At 45.3% G+C, this 26,326-nt stretch overlaps 1 protein-coding gene across 1 annotated transcript in view; it reads left to right on the top strand.

The window, feature by feature from the left end:
* The window catches only part of LOC109869687 (putative fidgetin-like protein 2), a 31,771-nt gene extending 5,803 nt beyond the window's left edge, over positions 1-25,968 (top strand). Inside the window, exon 3 of the mRNA XM_020459956.2 lies at positions 20,045-25,968. Within this exon, the coding sequence (XP_020315545.1) occupies positions 20,045-22,185 (2,141 nt within the window). The 3' untranslated portion in view covers positions 22,186-25,968. The remainder of the gene's footprint in view (positions 1-20,044) is intronic.
* Positions 25,969-26,326: the final 358 nt, after the last annotated feature.

Here is a 26,326-nt window from a genome sequence, read left to right as displayed (position 1 = left end):
TCCCTCTCTACTCTTCTGCCTCTCTGCCTCTCTGCCTCTACTCCTCTCTACCGCTCTCCCTCTCTCTCTCCCTCTCTACTCTTCCGCCTCTCTGCCTCTCTCTCTCCTCCTCTCTACCGCTCTCCCTCTCTCTCTCTCTCTCTCTCCCTCTCTACTCTTCCGCCTCTCTGCCTCTCCTCCTCTCCTCCTCTCTACCGCTCTCCCTCTCTCGCCTCTCTGCCTCTGTCTCTCCACAAAAGCATTGTTTGGCTGCCAGCATGGGGCTGCTGCTTCTCTCTGCATTTCAAGAGCTCCTTTTCTCCCTGCTCTTTAACTCGACTCAAAGGAGCTTTATTGGCATGACAGTTACAAGAAAAGAGGTCGAAATCGAACAAAATGGCCAATTTAAAAAGTATTACTTCATAATAGCTTTGAATAAATCCTTTTTCTAGCAATCTGGAGTATGTTGAGGAGCGGTAGTATTTATTGTGGTGTTTGTGGGAGTGTGCTGATAGGAATTTAACCTGGACAAACTTTGCAATTAGAGAAACTAAAGTATTTGTTGTGAAATTCAGTTTCTTGATCTTTCTTTAAATGTAATTGTCTGCTAGCTATTTAACAGAATGTGACTGGCAGAAAGGGTGTTGAATGTGGAGGATGAGGGTTGCAGTAGATATCTCAGTTAGGGGGGAGAGAGGCCTAAAAGGTTTTTATAAATAAGCATCAACCAGTGGGTCTTGCGCTGGGTATACAGAGATGACCAGTTTACAGAGGAGTATAGAGTGCAGTGATGTGTCCTATAAGGAAAACTGGTGGCAAATCTGATGGCCGAATGGTAAAGAACGTCTAGCCACTCAAGAGGCACCCTTATCTGCCGATCTATATATTACGTCTCTGAAATCTAGCATGGGTAGGATGGTCATCTGAATCAAGGTTAGTTTGGCAGTTGGGGTGAAAGAGGAGTGATTAAGATAGAGGAAGTCTAGATTTAACTTAGCCTGCAGCTTGGATATGTGCTGAGAGAAGGACAGTGTACCATCTAGCCATACTCCCAGGTACTTGTATGAGGTGACTACCTCAAGCTCTAAACCCTCAGAGATAGTAATCACACCAGTGGGGAGAGGGGCATTTTTCTTACCGAACCACATGACTTTTGTTTTGGAGGTGTTCAGAACAGTGATAAGGGCAGAGAAAGCTTGTTGGACACTAAGAATACTTTGCTGTAAAGCATTTAACACGAAATCTTGGGAGGGACCAGCTGAGTATAAGACTATCATCTGCATATAAATGGATAAGAGAGCTTACTACTGCCTGAGCTATGTTGTTGATGTAAATGGAGAAGAGCGTGGGGTCTAGGATCGAGCCTTGGGGTACTCCCTTGGTGACAGACTGTGGCTGAGACTTCTGGTAATGTCCTGACGTTACCAGAAGTCAGAAATGTTGCCAGATCACTAATAAAGGTCTGACCTTATTGTTATATGAAAAAAGAAATGTTTTGCAGTTGCTGCCCCTAACTGACTTAATAGAATATCTTATGTGTAATCTTATTTTACGACATGTGGTAGTTCAGTTGGTAGATCATGTTCTTACTGATGTCAGAACTGTTATTAACTGAGTTCCATCCGGTCCTTGTAACCAGGCAGACCACACTGACTGACCAATCAACGCTCTCCTCTGCTCCCCTCAGAACATGTAGATCCAAGAATGTCACAAACTACTGGTGGAGTATTTTGAATGCCTTCGAATTCCTCTTGACTACGGGACACTGCTTTCTTTCACTGGACTCATTCAACACACCAAATATTGGCCGTTTGTCTTAAATGGTCTCGGCTGGCTCTGCCTCTGCACACATAATACAGGTTTTCTTGTAGTGTGACTGTAAAGCTTCAGGCCATTCATTAGAAGAGAAGCTCTGTTGTGCTGTGGTTGTGTGGGGTTTCTCTCTCTCCCTCCCTCCCCATTCCCTCTCTATTATTTTATTGACAGTTTCTTCATGATTCTTCAGGACACAGATCATGTGAAGAGGAGGCTTAATGTATGTTGCGTACATGTGAACAATCTCGCCTATATGTCGGAATTTTCTTGGTGGAGAAGACAGAAGGAACATTCCTACGTTACTTCTGACTCCTAAGCACTGGCATTTCAGCCCAGTCTGTTTAGCATAGTATTCACACACTCTGTGCTACTCTATGTGCCCATAGAGAGCGTTCTTAGATCTAGATAAACACACATGCATGGCACACACACACACACACACACACACACACATACACACACACACACACACACACACACTGCACAAATGCACTCTTTCCAGATAGAGAATAGATATTTTATTCACCTTCTCTTTTCCCTCACATCGCCTCTGTGTTAGTCCGTCTGGCCTTAGTCCCTAACCCCTGGCTCGTGGCACTCTCTCCCCTGTCCAGGAGACCCCAAGCTGGGCGTGGCAGCTAGGGCCGGACCTGAAGGAAACCTGAGAGAGATTCCAGGGGCCATAAATACTCCTGGAGGGATTTGGTGTAAAGAATCTGTAATCTGCACTTCAAACAGGCTCCTAAATCAGTCCCAGGCCGGCAACCCAGGAGTGCCCTAACTCTTGTTGCTTGGAGCCCCCACTGCTGTTGGTGAAGGGATACCTTTTCTTTTCAACCCACCGACGCACATATGCCTGCCTGGCCTGACTCGGAGTAGATTAGAGCAGCTACTCAGATCCGGCAGATTTTATAGCTCTCCTTTCTGTGACCCCACTCTCTCTTTTCTCGTTTTCTCATTTTGTTCTCTCGTTCTCTCTCTCTCTCCCTCGCATACACTCCTCTCTTGTTTTCTCTCCCTCTCTAAGAACAACTTGACCCATGAAAGCCGGACTGACTTGAGTCATGGAGCTGTTTGAAATAAGGAGAGGCATGCCCCCCCCCCCCCCCGAAGGACCAGTTTGGAGCATGGCTCCCACGTGTATCTGCCTACCACCCCTCTTACTCATTGCTCCCCAGGTCGGTCACTCTTTAAAGCGAGTCAATCTGGTCTAAGCGACATTATAAGTTTGAAAGAAAAGCACATGTTTTGAAAATGGAATGCACAGGAAAAGCACACGTTTCTACTGGCATCCAGTATAGTGAGAGGACCAAGAATGGAGCATGGCTCCAGCATATATCTGTTCTAGTCCAGGTTGGACCAGCATAGAGAGTAGTGTTATGGGTGGTGTATTGGATGGTGCAGTGAAGGGCCCCAGGACACCCTTGAATAAACACAGAGCCCGCTGAAGTTTCTGTGTGAATGAGAGGCTGGGATCATTAGTGAGGGGTGTGAATGGGCTCTAATTAGCCCCCAGCACAGTGTGTGTGTGTGTGTGTGTGTGTGTGTGTGTGTGTGTGTGTGTGTGTGTGTGTGTGTGTGTGTGTGTGTGTGTGTGTGTGTGTGTGTGTGTGCGCTCAGTCTTACATGAGTGCTTACGTGCATATGTGTTTACATTGTGTTCTTGCATGCATACAAGTGTGTGTATGTCCAGAGATGGGGTAGAGGGTTGGGGTCCCTAGCCCAGTTTAGCACAACCAGGCGTCAATCTCTCCCTGGGTTCACCAGCTCATTATGGAGACCTTCGCTACCATTAAGTGCCCAATTAAGAGGCACCCACACACACACTCATGCACTCACACCCACACACACACACACACACACACACTTCACAAGGGTTCTGAGGCAGCAGAATTCAACCTGAACAATGACACTCACCGTCTTTCACAGTTCACACCATGGTGGCGAATTAGCAAATGACCTTACGTGAGAAATAACACAAACTACCTTCATCGTTAGCAATCCATTAGTAATATACAGCATACGTATCGTAAAACACACCACGACATCATTGAGTTGCTCCAACAACTGTGTAAGTAGCATTGTATTAACATTTTTTTTCAGTTTACATAACAGTATTTCATTGTGAGCTTTTACATATTTAGTGTTGTGAGTGTGTGTGCTAACAAATCTCATAGCTGTTGTCCATGTGGTCAAAGCAGAGGGCAGGGAGAGAGAAAGAGAGAGAGGGAGAGAGGGAGAGGGAGACAGGGAGAGGGAAAGGGGAGAGAGGGAGGGAGAGAGGGAGAGAGATGGAGAGAGAGTGGGAGAGAGAGAGAGAGAGAGAGAGAGAGAGAGGAGAGAGGAGAGAGAGAGAGAGAGGAGCGGAGAGAGAGCGAGAGAGGAGAGAGAGGAGAGAGAGAGGGAGAGGGAGAGGAGAGAGGGGAGAGGGAGAGGAAGAGGGAGAGAGGGTAAGAGGGGAGAGGGGAGAGGGAAGAGAGGGAGAGAGGAGAGAGGGGAGAGAGGGAAGGGAGAGAGGGAGAGGAGAGGGAGAGGGAGAGGGAGAGGGAGAGGGGAGAGGGAGAGGAGAGGGAGAGGGAGAGGGGAGAGGGAGAGAGAGAGATGGAGAGAGGGAGAGGGGAGAGGAGAGGAGAGAGAGAAGAGGGAGAGGGAGAGGGAGAGAGGAGGAGAGAGAGGAGAGAGAGAGAGAGAGAGAGGAGAGAGAGAGAGAGAGGAGAGAGAGAGAGAGAGAGGAGAGAAGAGAGAGAGAGAGAGAGGAGAGAGAGAGAGAGAGAGAGGAGAGAGAGGAGGAGAGAGGAAGAGGAGAGAGAGAGGAGAGAGAGAGGGAGAGAGAGAAGAGAGGACAGAGAGAGAGAGAGAGAGGGAGGGAGAGAGAGAGGGAGAGAGATGGAGAGAGGGAGAGAGAGAGAGGGAGAGGGAGAGGGAGAGGGAGAGGGGAGAGAGAGAGAGAGAGAGAGAGAGAGAGAGAGAGAGAGAGAGAGAGAGTGGGAGAGTGAGTGAGAGAGATAGAATGAATAGCGGGAGAAAGGAGATATAAAGGAGGAGGAGGAGGAGGAGGAGGAGGGAGGAGGCCAAGGAGGGAGACAGATGGAGGTGGTGATTGGTCATCACAGAGCCTTTGGACCTGCTGTTCTTTGATTTATTAGTGGAGAACACACACCCTGAAGCCTCCTCCTGCCTGCAGCCACACACACACACGGCCGGCTCTGGCCACAAGTGACAGAAGCGGTCGGTTAGGGCCCCCAGCCATTAGGGCCCCCCCCCCAAAAAAAGGAACTCAGTCTGTTAAGAATTAGAATAAACAAGGTGAAATTTGGTTGTGCAACATCAGTTTTTCTCTTGCTATGTCAGAGCCTGACAGTCACTCAACAAGCCCATGTCAGCAAATATTTTTTACATTGTAAATTAGTCTAGCCAGCTATCTAAACTAGATGTAATCATGGTCAAATTACTGCCCTGACCTCCAGGAGCCCCCCACTATCATAGAATTGCAGGAAATGAGCTTTAAAACGGCAAAAATGTCTCTTAACTATATATCAAAATGTGTATAATTGTAGGAAATTAGCTGTAAAATTGTACGTTTTTCTCTTCGCTCCATGGCAAAATGAGTAGAATTGCATGAAAATGTAGCTTAGGGGTCCCAAAAGGCAAGGTTCGGCCCTGCACATACAGTGCCTTCAGAGAGTATTCATACTCCTTGACCTATTCTACATCTTGTTGTGTTACCGACTGAATTCAACATTGATTAAAAATATATATATATCTCACCCATCTACACACAATACAGACATTTTAGCCATTTTCTTGAAAATGAAATACAGAAATATCTCATTTACATAAGTATTTATAGAAGCCCTTTTGGCAACGATTACAGCTGTGAGTCTTTCTGGGTAAGTCTCTAAGAACTTTTCACACCTGCATTGTTGAACGTTTACCCATTATTCTTTTCAGAATTCTTCAAGCTCTTTCAAATTGGTTGTTGAGCATTGCTAGACAACCATTATCATATTTGGCGTTGTGTTTTAGGTTATTGTCCTGCTGAAAGGTGAATTCCTCTCCCAGTATCTGGGAGAAAGCAGTTTTCCACTAGGATTTTGCCTGGGCTTAGCTCCATTCTGTTCATTTTTTTATCCTGAAAAACTCCCCAGTCCGTAATGAATACTAGCATACCCATAACATGATGCAGCCTCTATTGTGCTTGAAAATATGGAGACTGATACTGAGCAATGAGTTGTATTGGATTTTCCTCAAACATAACATTTTGTATTCAGGACAAAAAGTGAATTCTTTGCTCATTTCCTCTCTGTCAACTATCTTTGTAGTGACTGGGTGTGTTGATACACATCCAAAGTGTAATTAATAACTACACCAGGCACAAAGTATATTCAATGTCTGCCATTTTTTTTACCCATCTACCAATAGGTGCCCTTCTTTGCAAGGCATTGGAAAACCTCCCTGGTCTTTGTGGTTCAATCTGTGTTTGAATTTCACTGCTTGACTGAGGGACCTTACAGATAATTGTATGTGTGGGGTACAGAGATGAGGTAGTCAAAAAAAAAATAATCATGTTAAACACTATTATTGCACGCAGAGTGAGTCCACGCAACTTATCATGTGACTTGTTAAGCACATTTTTTGGACTAAACTTATTTAAACTTGCCATAAAAAGGGGTATAACACTTATTAACTCAAAACATTTCAACTATTCAGTATTAATTCATTCATTTTTTTAAATCGAAAAACACAATTCCACTTTAAAATTATGTGTAGGCCAGTGACTATTAAAATCTAAATTACAATCAGGCTGTAACACAACAAAATGTGGAAAAAGTCAAGAGGTTTGAAGGCACTGTATAGGCACTGTATACGGACCCTGTTTTTCTTAAATGGGGTTGGGGAGAAGCGGCTGTGGGCTCTACCATTTGTGGACATGTGTGAGGCAGGGTAGCAGGGTAGCAAGCACGGGGGATGGGAAGGGTTGTTTTCTAAAATGACAAGCGAGAGGGAGAGAGAGAGAGAGAGAGAGATAGAAGGTGGGTGTGTTGGTGTGTCAGTTGCCTGAGAGAGAATCGACATGGTGGCTATCTAAAACCTCTGTGTGTCCGCTCCTACAATCTCCCTGTCCATATAGAGTATTTCAGAGGGGTTCCCGATTTTTTGAGAGTGCAGTACATGAGGCTGTATAATAAAGACTGTAGACTTTAAATGGGATTTGCTTTTGCTGCTTTTGCTGCTGCTGCTGCTGCTGCTGCTGCTGCTGCTGCTGCTGCTGCTGCTGCTGCTGCTGCTGCTGCTGCTGCTGCTGCTGCTGCTGCTGCTGCTGCTGCTGCTGCACACACAATATCATCAGATGGACCATTACTGAACATACATTAAGATCTGATCTCATCATGTCAACTTTCCTTTTTATGATGTTTATTCACTTCGTCTTGAATGGTAACACATATATATCTTCCTCTGATGGATGTTTGGGGAATAAAGGAGAGAGAGAGAGAGAGAGAAGAGAGAGAGAGAGAGAGAGAGAGAGAGTAGCTCTTACCAATAGGTTGAAGGTTTTCTGTTACTGTCTGACAAACTACAGAGGAGCAAGAGAGTGGTTAATAGGGATGCAAAGTTATTGGTAGATCAGTGATTTCATGCGGTCCGACTGACTCTCTCCGTGACACTGTCGTCCGGTGAAACATGGCTGTGGGTAGATTGGTGTTTTTAGGGTAGAGCCCCAGTATACAGGAGAAGAACCACCTCAACCCGATAAGCATGCTGGATATTAGCATCATAAATCAAACACAGGAGAGGGAGGAGATGAAAGGTACCACGGGTATTGAGGGGTATGTCTGATTAACACATTCACAGGGTGGTTTCCTGGACTAAGAAGCTGAATCTCCATCGAACACATTTTTGTTGTTGTCTAGGACTAGTCTCAGATTCTCAATTCTCTGAGAGCTCGATTCTTATTTTCTTGTTTACATCCTTATTTGGTTGTTCCTTGTATGTGAATTAGTACGAGTCTTTTATAATACAGGTGAACCAGAACGGTGTTAATGAGAGGAACATTGTTTAACATTCCAGTAGAGAGACTAGCCCTGCAGATAACCACTCTATAAACAATTAGCTGAGGCTATAGCATGCTGGAGCTGCATCCTGCTGGGCATTGATTACCTGTTGTTGACTGAATACATAACAGTAGAGCAACAGACTGGATGGCTAACCTGCTTTATCTCAGCCGCACGTTTGTGATTTATCAGTGCAAATACAGCCTCTGTCCCACACTGTCTCTCTCTCTCTCTTTGTTTCTATCTCTCTTTCTCTCGGACGTGGAGCTACTACTCTACCCTCTCGCTCTCATCTCGTCTCGTCTCATCTCATCTCTGTCCAAGTGATTTATATTTCCAGCACTCAGTTTGAGCTCAGAGCACCGGGCTTCAAAGGTTTTTAACGTGACTGTTTCTGAAACAGAATTCCACACATACTTCCTCCGTGCGTTAGAATCTCAATGAACTGTTTCTGGACTCTTCTCCCTCTGCAGTTGTCTGTGTTGGGCTGTGGGGGACAGGCTATAGCACTGAAACCTTTTAGGATCCTTCAGACCGTCTCAAAACCTGTATGAGCTGTGAACACTCTCAGGGGATGTCTGTGTCTTCTGCTTGACAGACAGACAGACAGACAGACAGACAGACAGACAGACAGACAGACAGACAGACAGACAGACAGACAGACAGACAGACAGACAGACAGACAGACAGACAGACAGACAGACAGACAGACAGACAGACAGGACAGACAGACAGACAGACAGACAGACAGACAGACAGACAGACAGACAGACAGACAGACAGACAGACAGACAGACAGACAGACAGACAGACAGACAGACAGAGGTTTGAGGTCAATGATAGAAGGTGGAGGCATTTAGTTAACCTAGAATGTGCTTTATTACTGCAAACATGCACTGCGTTTTCAATTCACGTCTGAGAAGGGATCTATCAACCATGTTTGTGTGTTTTGAGGCTTAGGGTTGTCAAGGAGAGTAATCATGTTTAGGCAGCCAATATAATACGTTGAGATTGTTAGGTAAACATGAATACACGTGTACATCATTTGTGAGAACATACATAAGCATGTTTAGGAATCAATTCCACTACGGCATACTGAGGAAGTAGCTAGTACATCAAAGAAAGATGCTGTCCATTTAATAAACAGCACTTCAACCCACAACTGAGTTTGTAGGGAGAGAGGCTTCATGCAGTCTGCAAACATTTGATTAGGAGCAGCAATGAATGGCTTTTATAGATGCTGCTGACGTTTTATGTTGGGTCTTGTTTCTCCGGCCCTGGGTACAGGGGGTGGAGTATGTAGCTAGTTTACAGGTTTTGCTGGGTTAGGTGGGGTTGGAGGTGGACTGTGTGGCTCGCTCTCCCTGAATACAGGCTGATTGGATTTATCCAGAGAGGGAGAATCTGTCTCCTCCTCTCCCCTCCCCTTCTCTCCATCCTTTCTCATTTATCTGTCTGCTTTAATAGGTACTCCATCCCAGAAGGCTTGTTGCATCCATGTCAGTTTTGTTCCTCAGGGCAGAAAAACATGAGTGCGGCCAGGGGAGATGATAGGCGGAGCTGGTGAGGAGGGAGAAGAGGGGGGAGACCCCCAGGGGAGCAGTGAAACAGCACCGGGGCCTTGGCCCATCCAGTACTAGGCTGCCTGCCAGGCTCATGTTTCAACCTCTGCCTCATAGAAAACCACAACACACTGACTGACAGTTCAGCTCCAGTCCACCATAACGGATCTAAATTCCCAGATTCACTCAGTCAACCCGAAAAGCAATTGTGCCATTGGAAACTGAGGAAGTGAGGGAACGATTCGAAGCCAAAACCAAATGTCTAGCAAACACTGTTCCTCAGCTCTTAAGTTAAAACCCTCCCCCTCTCCTCTTCTCTCCTCAAGTGCCATAGCCAAGTGAGTAATACCACTGAGCGGCTCAAAGCTTCCAAACTACCCTAGCACTGCTCCTAAACCCTCTCCTCCTCAGTGGCCTACCAAAAGTCATATTAAAGAGCGCTCTGCCACCATCACGCTCTCTTTTCCTCTACAAAAGGATGCAGGAGCCAACACACACACACACAAACACACACACACACACAAACACACACAAACACACACACACACACACACACACACACACAGGTCCCTCAATAAATCCCTGGTAGGGACAAAGGCTGTCAGAGGGCTAGCTGCTGCTGCATAGATTAATACGATTTCCATAATTAGGCCTCAGGCAGGCGGCTGACAATAGGATCCTCTAGGCTTTGTCTCAGAGCCAACGGAATGGTCCGATAACACACAAACACACAAGCTGGCTGAGGGGCCAGAGAGGATGTTCGGTGGACGAGTAGCTCTCACAATGACGGAAGAGACTCTGAGACAGTAGGACTAGAACGGTCAGTAGGGAACATCTGTCACTCTCTCTTTTTCTCAGGGGCTGAGAGGACACACATGCGTATTCACACACGTGGACATAGGCAAAAGCGCAAATACAAATAAGTTGCTTATCGGGTGTGCATGTGGAAGAGATACTGAATAAAGTCCCTGAATTTCTTTGTGCATATGTTATATTAGCTTTACAAGTCGACAATCAATGCATATTTGATGTGCAGTTCTGGAGAGTTAAACTGGACATTACAGAGCACGGAGTTGGCCATATGAAGTCTTTAAATACTCTCCCATTTACAGAGTAAAGCAGATCTTTTCATTGAGTAAGTGAAAAACAAGTGAAACTAAGAGAGTTTCATCATATTAAATACTGCCAATGACCTTTCTAAATGTGGGTTTTTACCCATATAATCCTTTGTGATCATGAACATTTGACTGAACATATGACTCTGTGCCTACAGTACAAAATTCCCCATAGAGATGTGGCTTTATAAACCACATAATCCCACAGAACTAGATAGAATTACAGGATCTGAAAGAGCAACTAGAGAGCAACGTTGCCATAGTTTTCAACTGTGGATGAACAACACCGCTATGTGCACTACGTGTGAACTCTATGGTGCACATAGCAAATTATTATCATGTGTTATCAAGCTTTTGAGAACACATTCCCTCCACTGGCGCACCGGACACCCCTACAGCACCCACAGGGCAGGGGGGTCCACAAGCTCTGGGGTCCATGCACCTGTCATTTATGTAATTAAATTTGGATAAAAAAATTATTTTGACAGTAACCTTCCCGAAAAGTCATTCATAAACCTTTTTAATGTCCATATGTACTAGGAAGCTAAGTACAGTACCAGTCTAAAGTTTGGACACCTACTTATTCAAGGGTTTTACTTTATTTTTACTGTTTTCTACATTGTAGAATAATAGTGAAGACATCAATACTATGAAATAACACATATGGAATCATGTAGTAACCAGAAAAGTGTTAAACAAATCAAAATATATTTTATATTTGAGATTCTTCCAAGTAGCCACCCTTTGCCTTGATGACAGCTTTGAACACTCTTGGCATTCTCTCAACGATCTTCATGAGGTGATGCACTTCAATTAACAGGTGTGCTTTGTAAAAAGTAAATTTGTGTAATTTCTTTCCTTCTTAAAGCGTTTGAGCCAATCAGTTGTGTTGTGACAAGGTAGGGTTGGTATACAGAAGATAGCCCTATTTGGTAAACGACCAAGTCCATATTATGGCAAGAACAGCTCAAATAAGCAAAGAGAAACGACAGTCCATCATTACTTTAAGACATGAAGGTCAGTCAATGCGGAACATTTCAAGAACTTTGAAAGTTTCTTCAAGTGCAGTCGCAAAAACCATCAAGTGCTATGATGAAACTGGCTCTCATGAGGACCGCCACAGGAAAGGAAGACCCAGAGTTACCTCTGCTGCAGAGGATAAGTTCATTAGAGTTACCAGCCTCAGAAATTGCAGCGCAAATAAATGTAACAGACACAGCTCAACATCAACTGTTCAGAGGAGACTGCATGAATCAGGCCTTCATGGTCGAATTGCTGCAAAGAAACCACTACTAAAGGACACCGATAAGAAGAAGAGACTTGCTTGGGCAAGATACACAAGCAATGGCCATTAGACCGGTGGAAATCTGTCGGATGTGTCAAAATTTCCAACCGCCATTTCTTTGTGAGACGCAGAGTAGGTGTACGGATGATCTCCGCATGTGTGGTTTCCACCGTGAAGCATGGAGGAGGAGGTGTAATGGTGTGGGGGTGTTTTGCTGGTGTCTCTGTCCTCTCTGTCACTTGATCTCTCTCTGCACGCAGCTCCCTCTGCATGCGCTCTGCTCATGGCGGCACTGTGTATCCATACCAATGGCTTCAGTTGGGTTGGTCTGACAGATATATTCGAGAAAGGAGGAGATAGGAATCCCATTGGGAAATCAATGGTGGAACGCATAATGCCCCACCAAGCAGAATGTCGACCAATCACGTTCACATTGCCATGCTGTGTCACGCGGTTGCTAAGCTAATCATCACTCAAAGTACGTAATGTCACGATTCCAAAGCTATACAATATTACAGTTAATCGTTAGCAAGTTAATTATCTCACGTCTCAGAAAAGTTTTCTAATGTTGTACTTCTTGTTGATGAAATTCATGCTAATGTTGGGTTTTTGAGCCCAACTGACTCTCAACTGACTCTCAAGGAGAGCTCTACTTGTCCCAGAATCGCCCAGAATGCACCGCACGGCCCATTGACGTAGCATTGGCAACGTACAAAAAGGGCGTTAACACAACTCCGATGGAGTCTCCCATCTCCTCAAAAGTATCTCTGGCTCCCTCTGCTCAAGTAATGAAGAGATATAAGAGAGTAGTTAGTAGTTAGTTTCATCACTCTAAACTTTAACAAAACTCATGGAACATTATATATATTTTTAATCATCTCTCCTCTTATATTTGATGAGGTTGAAGCACATCCGACATTGTTATGATAATCAGCAGACCACGAGCATACGACTCAGCTTCAACATTTTTGTGATCAAATTAGTGATACCCGAGCCCTACCAGTACCCTAGTTATTGATGAAAAAACAGGCCCAACCTGGTCCTAACCCTATGTATAACGTCGGGGCCCGTCGGGCTTGGGTTGGGTAGAAGAGCTCTAAGCTGGAGAGAAGACTGTTTCACCTTTTCTCAGCGGAGGGATGGTGAGTTTGGTGAGACCCAGCCTCACCTCTACTACCTCCCTCCATCCCTCCCTCTCTCCCAACAGACTGACTGACAATCAGATGCAGGCCATTAGTCCAATAAAATAAAAAAACGGATCACTATGTTCACTCAGCTGTGCCAAAACAAGTAATACAACAAATGATCTATTACCAGTGGGCTCATATACCTACAATTTTGAAGTAAGGCATTTCAAGCATAGCCAATATGCAGTGATAATGTAATGAGCCATTAGCCTACTGTACAAACCTCCATGCTACAAAACTGTTTTTAATGTTGCATAGGCTTGTGTTTTTTAAGTCATGCTTTTAATAAAAAAGATCTGAGCGATAGATCTCGGCTTGCTTTTGGACTGAAAAGGTTGGCGATCACTACAGTATAGCTGTACACACTATATAGTTGCTATTCAGCAGCTATTTATACACTTTAAAGAAATTATACATAAAGTAGCCAAACAATGAGGGAAAAAGTCGTCGGCATGAGGATACATTTTGCAACTATTTATTGCTGAACTCAGCAGGTTTTGTCTGGCTAATAGCCTACGCAAATGGGCTGCAATCAAGGTAGATTAAAGTATGTCCAACTTGTCTCCTGATGTCTTCCTTGTTGATTCTCTCTCTGTGTCTCTTTTATTCTTTATTTTTCTTAGAAAAACCTACCTCTATGTCTGTGCTTGTCTCTCTTTTTTTCATGCAGAGGCCTATAGTAGCTACAGTATGCGACTGCGTCACCTTGCACTTTCGTGTACACATGTTTTCACCGTGGCCTCTAGTTCCAGTTTCAGGGCTTGACTGCTCTCTATACAGAGTATTGACAACCCAGACAGTCTTTCCTGAGACATTGTGCATTACACACTGAGTGTACAAAACATTAAAGACACCTTCCTAACATTGAGTTGCAATTAAGGAGAATGTGAGATGCTCAAATAAAGATGTTGCAGTATTTAAAGCACCTCATCATTCTGCACAGTTTCCGTGATGTTGCTACGGCAATCACGCTGTTTTTAACCATCCCTGTAACTGTCGTTTCTGCGGAGAGATCATTTTCTAAAATAAAACGAATGAAGAACTACCTAAGAACGAAGCACAAGGCTCTCGTTCTCATATGCCCTTTTGAACACCCGAGGAAGCTCCACTCATTACAGTGGCGTCGTTGTAGCCTTGACCACAGCATTTGTTCACCGATATCCCCTTACTTTCATCAGTTCAATCATTTATTTCTCAAGGCCTGAGGTACTTTGAGGCAGTTTGATCAGTCACATTCTTGAATTCTAAGAAACAAATACAGTATCAATGTATTATTCTACAGTACCAATGTATTATTTGACATTGTAGAATAACAGAGAAGATATCGAAACTATGAAATAACACATATGGAATCATGTAGGAAACAAAAAAGTGTTAAACAAATCAAAATATATTTTAGATTTTAGATTCTTCAAAGTGGCCACCCTTTGCCTTGATGACAGCTTTGCACACTCTTGGCATTCTCTTAACCAGCTTCACCTGGAATGTTTTTCCAACAGTCTTGAAGGAGTTCCCACATATGCTGAGAAATTGTTGGCTGCTTTTCCTTCATTCTGCGGTCCAACTCATCCCAAACCATCTCAATTGGATTGAGGTCGGGTGATTGTGGAGGCCAGGTCATCTGATGCAGCACTCCATCACTGTCCTTCTTGGTCTCAAATAGCCCTCACACAGCCTGGAGGTGTGTTGGGTCATTGTCCTGTTGAAAAACAAATAATAGCCCCACTAAGCACAAACCAGATGGGATGGTGTATTGCTGCAGAATGCTGTGGTAGCAATGCTGGTTAAGTGTGTCTTGAATTCTAAATGTTTTGAGGGTGCTGACTGTATTATTTGACATAAATAGACTGGTTTTGCCTACAACAACTTTCTATCCCAGCTGGGAGAGAGTGTGAGGACGGCTCAGGTCATGCAGGTTCAGATAGGACTATACAGGACAGTTGTATCTTTTTGTAAAAATCTGCTGATTAGTATGCTGCTGAAAAAATTTGAATTTCCAACTTTAATTACTGAACAAGTAATTGCATTAATAGCAGTCTTGCAACACCATGTATAGCTTTCTGAATTGTTAGGCTTAACATGAGAAAATTACGACGAAATAGGCCTACCAATAAACATTTATCCATTAGCGAAAGCAAAGATATTGGCTACATGCACAGGCACCATAGAATGCCTATCATCGATTAGATAAGCACCCCCAATAGACGTCTCAATTTCAGCACCATGGACAGCGATCGGTAGTCTATACTTTGTGAGTGGCTGTCTGGGTGACGCATTCAATGTATTTATTTTTTAAATGTCAGGGGACTCCGACCTTATTGGGGGTCCAGAGAAACTGCGTTACGCCAGTGATCGCATCATTAAGAAAAGAGGGAGTGAGGTTTTTTCTAATATGAGAAAAAAGAATTCACCCAACCTGTACCAATTTTTTTTCACCCAACCTGTACCATATGCCCCAGGTCTCCCTGGAACAGGATCCGTCTGTATAGCTCTTGGCATGCTGCTCTGATGATGGAGTGGCCAGCAGTTAGACCCCCCTGGATTTCTCAATGAGTCCTCTAACATCCTAATGTCCTAACGTTCGCCCTCCTCCATCCTCTTTGAGTCCACACGCCTGCTGTCCAGTCCCTCCCTCCCTCCCCCACTCCTCTCCACCTTCCCCTTCCTCCCTCTGTCCGCTGCAGGTTTTATGAGATCCCCTGGGCTTCCATCTGTCTCTGTCCCACACTGGCTCCGTTATTGGGCTTTACGCTGCTCACAAACTGCCTGCTGCCGCAGATGGGAACGGACTGGCCTGCAGGACATGGAGCTAAGTCTCTGTGTAGCAACACACTCTCTCTCTCTCTCGCTCTGTCTCTCTGTTTCTCTCTCTCTTTGTCTCTTGGACATGGAGTTACTCTACCCTCTCTTTCTCTCTCTCTCTCTCTCTCTCTCTCTCTCTCTCTCTCTCTCTTTCTCTCTCTCGCTCTCTCTCTCCGTTTCTCTCTCCAATCTGCCGGACAACGACTTCTAAGTCAGACCACAGAAATATATGTGTGGAGTGGAGAATGTCCAAATGTCTTTAAGCATGTTTCCTAAAAAAGACTGTGGTGTCCTAGTACAGGTTGTCAATGTTTCTGGAAGGACCGCAGTGTGTGGCAGGCTTAGGGGACTGATTAATTTAACTGGTTTGGACGTTGGGAAGTTAAGGCAGTCTGCGGATTTGAATATGAAGGACTTCATAATCCAACAGCCATCTGCTCTGCTGCTCTGATCTGATGGGACTGAATTAATAGGGAGGCTGTAATCTGAAGAAAACACACGGAGAAGCTGAAGAGAGGTTGGAGGTTTCCAGGAGGGAAGAGAGAGAGAAAAAGGTCAACGTTTAGGTTGAGGAAAGCAGCACAAGTCCGAGTGAAAAAGCCACCGCGGTTGGTGGATATTGAGGTTGATTTGATTTAAAAGATGCCGTTTGAAGACAAAAACATGGAGAGGGCTGGAGGTTGGAGGTTCCCACTGGGCGGAGAGAAAGCGATGGAGGCCAAAGTTTAGTAGTCGAGGAAAGCAGCACAGTCAGAGTGAGACAAGCAAAGGAAAGAGTGAGGAAAGGCACAGCGGTTGGTGGATGATGTTGAGGTTTGAGAGAGAGAGAGAGAGAGAGAGAGAGAGATTGGCAGTTGCCGGTTGGTGGATATTAGCGGTTTGATTTAAATGGCAATAAGAGTCCAGGCTCCAGCCTCACAGTCATACAGACAGAGGAATGACTCATGGATCATCAAGCAGCTAGGCCTCTCTCTATTGCTGAAGGGAATACTTAGGGTGCATCCCAAATGGCAGCTTACGAAGTGCACTACTCTTATGGGTCCTATGGGTCCAGAAGTAGTGTGCTTGAAAGGGAATGGGGAGGGTGCCATCTGGGGCGCAGACTAGAAGAGGCCAGGCAAGTAATAATGACAGCTTCTTGTTCTTTATTCCTTTACTTTACCCCTCCTCTCCTCTTCACTCTCTCTGCCTGGCTATAGTTCAAGTCCTCCACTCCTCCTCTCCTCTGCCTGTTCTGCCTGGCAATAGTTCTAGTCCTCCACTCCTCCTCTCCTCTGCCTGTTCTGCCTGGCTATAGTTCAAGTCCTCCACTCCTCCTCTCCTCTGCCTGTTCTGCATGGCTATAGTTCAAGTCCTCCACTCCTCCTCTCCTCTGCCTGTTCTGCCTGGCTATAGTTCAAGTCCTCCACTCCTCCTCTCCTCTGCCTGTTCTGCCTGGCAATAGTTCTAGTCCTCCACTCCCCAGGCCAAATCGTGACAGTTCAATAATGCCAAACTATTCCTGGAATGTCAAGCTAAGGCCTCAGCAAGAAGCAGCCTGACTGTGTGAGTCTATATGAAGCGGCTGATCCTACTAACATCAGTTGTTTTTTCCCGTTTGCATTCTTCCATATGCTCCCCTTCTCCCTTTTCTGCTGGTCTTCTCAGTGTATTGAACAGGCATGATCAATCAGAGGCTCCCTGCGTTGTACTACACACAAACGTGCACCAACAAAAGCACACACACACACATATAGAGGAACAGCGCCAGCTAGTCAGCCAAAGTACAGAGTAACAGACAGGAACAGGCATTCCACTCTCCCAATGTTCCATGGGAGGCTGCAGATGAATAGCACACTATTCTGTTATTCCAAACCCACCCAACCCCCTCCTCCTTTCTCCTCTCTCCACAACACTGTCCAGTGTCCATTCTCCCCTTCCCTCCATCCCTCTTCCCCCTCTCTCCAAACCACTGTCCAGCATTCACCTCCCCCTCTCTCTGTCGAGACGGCCAGTGGTCTGTTTTGAAGCGATGGTGTGCGCAAAGGGGTTGGTTCGGGGTGGGAGGGGGGAGGGGAAGGGGGTGACAGCATGCAGCAGGGAGATAACAATAGGTCATCTGGGAGTGCTGCTGGTGCAGGGAGAAGTAGGATAACCTTATCAATACTATCACCACCACACTACTAACACAACCTGGGAAACAGCTCCATCCAATTCCTCCTGGCCCCTTACCTCTCTCTCTCTCTCTCCCCGCTCTCTCGCGCTCTCTCTTTATCTCTCTCTCACTTTCTTTCTCCCTCCCTCTGTCTTTTTTCTCCTCCTCTCCCCAGTCTCTCTCTCTCTCCCTTTCCCTCTCTCCACCCCCCCCCCCCCCCTCTCTCTCTGGGTAATATGAGCTCCTTCTGTTGCCATGCATGAGGGTAACACTAAAACACAATCCACTACCAGCAGGAGAAACAGGAGAAAGTCATTCCCACGAACAGCCTCTCTGATAAGAGGTGTTCTGGCCATGTGTCACTGTGGACACAGTAGTGGCAAAGAGGAAAACAGGCTGAGGAAAAAGAGAGTGTTGATTAAAGGAGCGTTGAAAGGCCTGTGTTAAAAACAATGTTAAAAGACAAGTGAGGTTGAGGGACGTTTTCCAATAATAATATATGTGAGATGAAGATAATAGGTTGCACACAAAAACAATAGGCTTTTATAGTGTTTCAACTAGTGGAGGCTCCTCAGAGGAGGAAGGGGGGGAGATCCTTTTTAGACAAAACTATACTCAATATACTCACGTCACCAAATGTTTGATTGAAACACATTGTTTGCAATGAAGGTCTATAGTAGCCTCACCAGCACTCTGTAGGTCAGCACCATGGTGTAGCCGGGGGACAGCTAGCTTCCATCCTCCTCTGGGGACACTGACTTCCATAAAAAACCTGGGAGGCTCATGGTTCTCACCCCCTTCCATAGACTTACACAGTAATTATGGCAACTTCCAGAGAATGTCTTCCAACCTATCAGAGCTCTTGCAGCATGAACTGACATGTTGTCCACCCAATCAAAGGATCAGATAAGGAATCTAGTACTGAAAGCATAAACTACAGCTAGCTAGCGCTGCAGTGCATAAAATGTGTAAGACTCAAAGAGAGAGAAAATACATTTTTTTCAAAAGGAAGGAGAAGCAAGAGGGAGTTAGAGACATATTTACTTAACTAGCAAATGCAGATAGGTAGTCTAGCCTACTCAAACACCCTGCTCAAACAGAGGGATGCTATGTTAGCTCGCTGGCTATGACTATTCAACACAACACTGGAACAAAAGAAGGAAGGGAAACACTACTAAGGTACACAATAGCAGATTTTGGTAGACGGAAGGTGCTCTTTGGTAAAAGGGTTAAATTGGTCATCAAAAAGAAGGCACTCTTCATATAATTAATTAAAATGCCTTTATTTGTATGGCATGTTCAATGGAAACAAAGTTTAAAAACACTGGAACTCTTCCAGGTCAAGGTAAGCTTTGGGTTTTACTAATTTATTTCCACCAGGGCCCGCTGGTGTAAGTGCTAAACTGCTTACTGACTGTACACCGTAACATTACTGCATGATTGCAGGGGGTTTAATAATGTGTTAGTTCTATTAAATATGTTGACTACAACGTTACTTTAGCTAATATGGTGACACCGATGTAGAATGTGTGTAGCTGTTATTATGAGGTTTGGCTTGGAAAGGTTTTTTCGCCTGGTCACATACAGCTGATGTGTTGTGCATTGAAGTCCACAAGCGACGGGAAAAGGTAAGCGGAGGAGATTGCAAAGATGCGAGAAGGAATACATCGTGGCTGCTATGAAAGTGAACTGTGTTCATGTGTGATTAGGGGTATATTCATTCCGAAGCTTCTGTTCACAAACTTTTCATAGTTGAGGTTGTAGCAACCTCATGATGGGTAAAGGAAAAATTTGAGTATCATGTAGTAGCCTAACATAGCGAGCTAACATAGCATCTCTGCTACATTAAAATGGGTGAATGGAATATGATTGACAGTCGTCCAATATGCTTTAATAGGCCATGCTCATGAAAAAATTATATTGTCCTCCCTTCATCTTAAACGGCACCGACCTCCACTGGTTTCAACACATTTATTGTTCTGTGATGTCTCGTATATATTTCCTGAGTTATGCCTCTGTCTCCTCCAGGCTTGTAAAAAATGCACTGGAACCACTGTCCTAAACAGCACCTGACAACCTGGTGTCTCTCTCTCTCTGTTTCTTCTCCTCCAGGCCTGTATAAGATGCACTGGAACCCGGAGCATGCCCAGTCTCTCAGCCAGTGGCCTGAGCAGCACCTGGATGTGTCCTCCACCACCTCCTCGCCGGCCCACAAGTCCGAGCTGTACGCCGCTGGCCGCACCCACGGCCGAGGAGGCTCCACCCACGGCTACGCCTGGGCCAATGACGACATTGGTGCCCTAACCGCCTCCAATCTGCTGAAGAGCTATGCAGAGAAGTACTCTGGTGTTCTAGACTCGCCCTACAACCGTCCACCGGGGCCCGCTGTAGGGGCCTACCCAGAGCCAGGGGCCTTTGGGGGCCTCAATGGCCTCAAGACTGAGCTGGAGCCCTGGCCCCTGAGCCACAGTGCGGAGGGGCCCTACCCCGTGTCCCTGGATGGTCTGTCAGGCCCCAAGGCTGGGGCCACATCAGCAGGGCCCCCAGGTGCCAGCAGTGTGTCAGTGGTCAACAGTAACCTCTCAGACTCTGGATATAGTGGTAGCAGCTCCTGCTCTGGGTCTCACTCCGGTGACTACAACCCCCCCAGCTACAACGGTACCTACCTCTCGTCTGGGTACTGCCCCGGGCCCCTGCCTGGCTCAGCACTTCCCCCCGCCTCCCTCCACCACCCCCTCCAGCCCACGCCCACCCTGGTGCCCAGCTACTCACCCTCCACCCAAGTTTACAACTACCCGCCAACCAGCTACCCCCACCAGCCCAGCCTGGCCCCCGCTTACAGCCACCCCTCTGCAGGGTACTTACACTCCGGGCTGGCCGCCCCTACTCCTCTCCCCTCCCGGCCCACCGTAGTCGGGGGTAGCTACAGCTACCAGGAGTCTGGAAGTGGGGTGAAGAGGAAGGCATTTGACATGTCATTGGAAGAGGAGGGAGAAGGTTCTCGATACAGGAGGTATTCAGGCTACGACCCAATGAAGTCCGGAGGAGGGGACTCTCTCTCTCCCTACAGCATGGGGGATAAAGGAAACATCAGATTCACCACAGGCAGCACAGATCCCCTGGCATTTAAGCCCAGTAAGCCCTCCTCCCAGCCCCTGGTGTCCCCTCCCTATATGGTGGCTGTGGCAGGTGAGAACAGCCCGGCAGCAGGGATGACTGGAGAGAACGGAGGAGGAGGGGGGTCAGAAAACCAGGTCTTCTCCCACTCCCAGCAGCAACAGCAGCACCGCTCCTCCCAGGCTCACAACCAGAAACGCCCCTCCCTCCACGGCCAGGGCCATCCTGGGTCTGGACCAGGGGAGACAGCCAGCATGAAGAGTCCAGACCCCATGGTTCTGGATCTAGTCAACGGGGAAGTGCTGGATTGCAGCCCGGCCCTGCTATGGGGGGAGCTGGCTGGGCTGACCCACGTCAAGGCTGCCCTGGAGGAGGAGCTGTTGTGGCCCTGTCTAAGGCCCAGCCCTGCCATCCTACCCCCAGCCACCGTGCTGCTGTTCGGCCCCCGGGGAAGCGGGAAGACCACTCTGGCCCGCTCCATGGCCGCCCAGTTGGGGGCCTCCTTCTATAGGCTCAGCGGGGCCATGTTAGCTTCTAAAGGCAAGGTGGATGCCGAGGGGATCCTGGGGGCCACGCTGCAGGTGGCGGGGGCGAGACAGCCTTCTGTTGTGCTGCTCAGTGAAGTGGAGGCTCTGGAGGATGAGGAGGGGCTGAGGCAGGTGCTGCTATCCGCCCTGGAGAAGGCCCAGATGGGGTTAGGGTCGGCGGGGGGAGCCCCTGGGCTGGTGATCGTAGTGTGTACCACTGGCAGGCCAGACCTGCTCCAGGATACGGTGCATCGGAGCTTCGCCAAGCACTACCACGTGGGTCTGCCAGATGCGGGGATGCGGAGACAGGTGCTGCTGCAGGCGCTAGTGCCCCAGGGATGTTCTCTCAGTGACAGGGAGCTGGGGGCTGTACTGCAGCGGTCAGAGGGGTTCTCTGTGTGGGAGCTGCTGCAGCTCTGCCAGCAGGCCCTATCCTCAGCATCCACCTCGGGCCCTCAGGGGCCCTTACACAGCCTTTCAGGACAGGCTACGGGGCCCCCAGCCCTCAAAGACTTTGAGAACGCCTTCTGCAAGGTGCGTCCGCAGTCGAACGCCACCCCGAAAGAACTGGACACTTGTATGGAGTGGAGCAAGGTGTACAGCCACTGAGAAGGCAGGAAGGCAGGGAGACAGCCACTGTATGTAATATAATGTAGGAGACTGAATGTAAACCCTGTCTTCACTTTTGACATGATGACAAGTCTTGGGAATGTTTTACTGTTTAGTTTTTTTGCAATTACTTATTATTATGCAACCAAAGGTGTTAGATTGTCAAGATCGAAGGTTTGGGAGAGATGAGAAGCAGATTTAACATAGGTTTCTCTGGTTAGCATGCTGATGTTTCTATTAAATATACATATACTTTATTTTTCCCAAAGAAAAAGATAGATGATGCCTTTGTGGACAGGGCAGTGTATTACAGTAGTAGTTGAACCTATATGGTGGGATAACTGCATCATTGGAGATTACTTCTCAAAGGTTCAAATCCTAACTTGAGATCTATGTGCATAACTTGTCTCTCAAATCTCGACATCAGTGCATGAATCACGCAAAAGCCGAGTTGAGTGCAACGTGCATCTCTAGACAGTTAGGATTCCACCCAAAGATCCATCTTTTTTTGTACTACAGGACATAAGTCAGTGATGTGTTGTCAAGGTGACGTAGTCCAAGGTGATGGATCACCAGGGTCTTTAGGAACAACCTGGACTTGTCCAATAAGAAACACTTTTTTTCTTGCTTTCCGTTGCAAAACAGATTGAAAAGGGGCAGGACTACCTGGACTCGTTCAATAAAAGCAATTTTCGTTGCAAAACATTTAAAAACATTTGTTTCCTAATGAACATGCCCCAGGGATTTTTTGAGAGATCTCTCTGTTGTCTGACTGCTACTCTCAGGACCCTATCTATTACCAGTCCACTCCTGTGGTGTTTTAGTTTTCATTGGTCATTTGGTGTGTGAAAACAGCTTAGAATCCATTTGAACAACTATAGTGGGGTTTTTTTTCCACCAAAAAATGATCAACAATACCTCATTGTCTCTTAGCATTATGGGTTATTAACTTAAAACACAGCTTTTAGCTTCTCACCAAAGTCATGTCATTGTGCTGAAATAATTCAACAAAAAGCATCATCATCATTTGATCTGGTCTTATCGTGGACACTTTGGATCAATAGTCCCTCTTTCCCCTATAGTACAGTATCACATCATTCACAGCTGTTTTGGAGACGAAACCACTACAATAACTCATCAATTGTGTACATCCTGAATGGTACTCTACGTACAAAAAATAAAAACGTTAATATGCAACTTTACAAAAACGTTGAAATAGAACATAAAGGTCATGAGACTAGGTTGTGGTTGAATATACAACACTATCATTCAAAGCCATGAGTATAACATCCACACATACAGTATATTTGAACTGTGGTTTATCACACATTCCTCATTCAGTGCAGTTTTCCCTGAGAATGCTGCTTTAATACAGCCCTATAACACAGACAAGCACAGCAAAGGCAAGATGGGCGGTATCTTTGATGTCTGTTTGTCTCTTTCACCTATCTGCTTGTTTTCTTAGTATGTATGTATGTAGTCTTGTTTGAAATGCTCAGGAAGAATTTCTTTACCTCAAAAAAGAAATAAAGAATGTATGTAGTCTTCAGTCTTAGTGAAGAGAGTAAAAGAGGGGAGGAAGAGCTGACGAGCAAAAGGAGAAAAGACCTCACACAGTCCTGTTGTATACACACTGCAGCTGTCTGTGCATATGCCTCGAGGGAGAAACTTGAAAATGATACAAAGAGTAACATTGAATGTAATTCAGGTATTTCAAAGGATATTTGATCCCATAAAATCCATGTTTTTATTATTATATATGAATATATAAATACAAAAAAAATCGTATCCTTTTATTTTTAATGTAGATGTTTTTGGTGGAATAATGTTTGTCTTTATGAAGTGTTATGTAGAACACAGAAAATATCCCTTTTTTGCTGGACAAACTGTTTTACAAATCAACCCAAGGCATTGTGGGTTAACATGTCATATTCATGCATTACTGTTAAATACATGTTTTATTGTAATAGATGCAACTCTTTATCGAAATCTATGAATAAAAGGTGCACATTTATTTCCCAAGCCTGGACACAGACAAGAAGCAGTAAAACCAGTGTCATATACATTTAATTCTCATATACATTTAAGTGTCATATACATTTAATTCTCATATACATTTAAGTGTCATATACAGCAGAAAGAAAATAGAAAATGAGCAAGGACCTAAAGATGAATCAGCTATATGCAGTCGGCAGCTAATCATGTCTAACAATAACCATATATTGTTAATCAGTATTATGCATTATGTACAATACAATCCTAGATATAACATGACCAATCCAGAGAAAAGCATACACACAGGGTTGTGCTATCGCTACTACTCTGTTTAACAACAGCCTGGAAATATCTTGTCATTCAGTTGAGCTGCAGGTACCGAGGTGAGGTCATGATTATTGGACCGTTACCATGGTATGCAGACCGGAGATACACTGGAGGATGATGTAATCGTCTTCTGCTTCTTCTCCTTCTCCTGTCTCTCTTTATCTCTCCCCATCTCTCTCTCTTCTCGTTATCTCCCTTTCTCTGTACCCAATGCAGTTATTATAGAGGTAGGGTCGTCCCTATAGCCCTAGCTGCTGGCCCCAGTGACCATGTGGCTGGCCCCCCTCTGCCCTCTCCCTCCTCCATCCATCCCTCCCCTCCTCCTACCCCCTCTTTCCCTCCTCCTTTTGGAGTGGCATTGCTCTGATTGATGTCCGGGAACCTAATATCACAACCCTGGCCTCTCTCCAGTCTCCCCTGTACAGCTGGTGGCTTCAGTCATGCCATAGAGCCGGGTCAAACACACTGACCCCAGGGTTGATACACATTTTGTAAAAGTAGTGCACTATAAAGGGAATAGGGTGCCATTTGGGACACATCGTAGGTCTAAGAAACTGAAAATACATCTTCAAACTTAGCAGGAGAAATAAGCCTTAGGGAGCCTCTGAGAGATGGGTTTACATATGTAATAAGGTATGTGTAATAACGTTAAGATACATAATTTATAAGGATCATTAGAGGCAGTTATATTTTGTTTTCAGATAGTGGTGTTACATATCAGGCAGGGGCTGGGGCTTGAGGCAAATTGTCGTAGTTTATAACAGAAGTCATGGGAGTTTAGTTCATGAAAGGCAGCCGATATCAATACTATCATTAGTTAATTTGCTGAATTAAAAATCTTTTCGCTATTTCCCAGAGCTCAGATTCACAAAATCGTCCGTGTTTTGTCAAACGTAGATTTCAGAAAAACAATCATTTTGTTCATTCTTCTGTCAGTTGTTTTTGTTTTTCATTAATGCATTACCTCACTCTACATATGTTACTGCTTCATGTATTAATCAGAGATAATGAGTGGGAATAGGTCTTATCATTAGAGGCATTGATGATTGGGTGAGGTAGTACTTCCTAAAGGAAAGTCAAATAACCTCACAATGTTTGACTCACGCATGTCCTTGATATCATGTCGACAATACACCTTTGTTTAACCAGTGTTGTGTCTTCTTGAAGCCAATGAGGAAACAAAAAAAATACAACAGTTTGTTCAACAAAATAGGCTTTTGTTAGCTGTTTTGAATCTAATATTACAGTAACTTTGTTCTTGCTTCTTGTATATCTTCTGTAACCGTTTCTACCTCATTTGGCAACATGTTGTACATGAAAGTATTCATTTCATGTCTTTTTTTATGTCTGTTTTCAAACTGATAATAATGTTCTTGAACTGTAATCATGGTCTACCTCAGAAAAGACTGTATTTTAAGAGAAGATTATTACACAATATTAAACAGAAATATGTCAATATTGGACTGTTGGCCCTGTCATTCTTTTTTTTAATGATATCAGAGTGTATGATTTTTTTGTGTGAGTATTTTGCCAGGTCTACAATGAGAAGAGGATATAGATAGGTGGGAAGAATGGATGTGGGGATTGAACCCCAGTTTACGGTGGGGAGCTTGATGTATGTGCCAGAAGTCTTGCCACTCAACCACAGCTTTTGATCAACCTCAAGGTTTTGGTTGAGGAGTTCTGATTTCGGATTCCAATTGGGTTGTTAAAAAAATCCAATTCCAGAGAGTGCTGGAATGACAACATGGTTTCATCTTACCTCACTCTACATCCATATCCTGGACTGACCCCAATGTTAAGGTCAGTTAAGTCACTT

The sequence above is a fragment of the Oncorhynchus kisutch genome, linkage group LG24, assembly GCF_002021735.2.
Source record: "Oncorhynchus kisutch isolate 150728-3 linkage group LG24, Okis_V2, whole genome shotgun sequence".
Classification (NCBI taxonomy): Eukaryota; Metazoa; Chordata; class Actinopteri; order Salmoniformes; family Salmonidae; genus Oncorhynchus; species Oncorhynchus kisutch.
The sequence above is the reverse complement of the archived record's forward strand: the minus strand, read 5'-3'. Positions and strand labels throughout refer to the sequence as shown.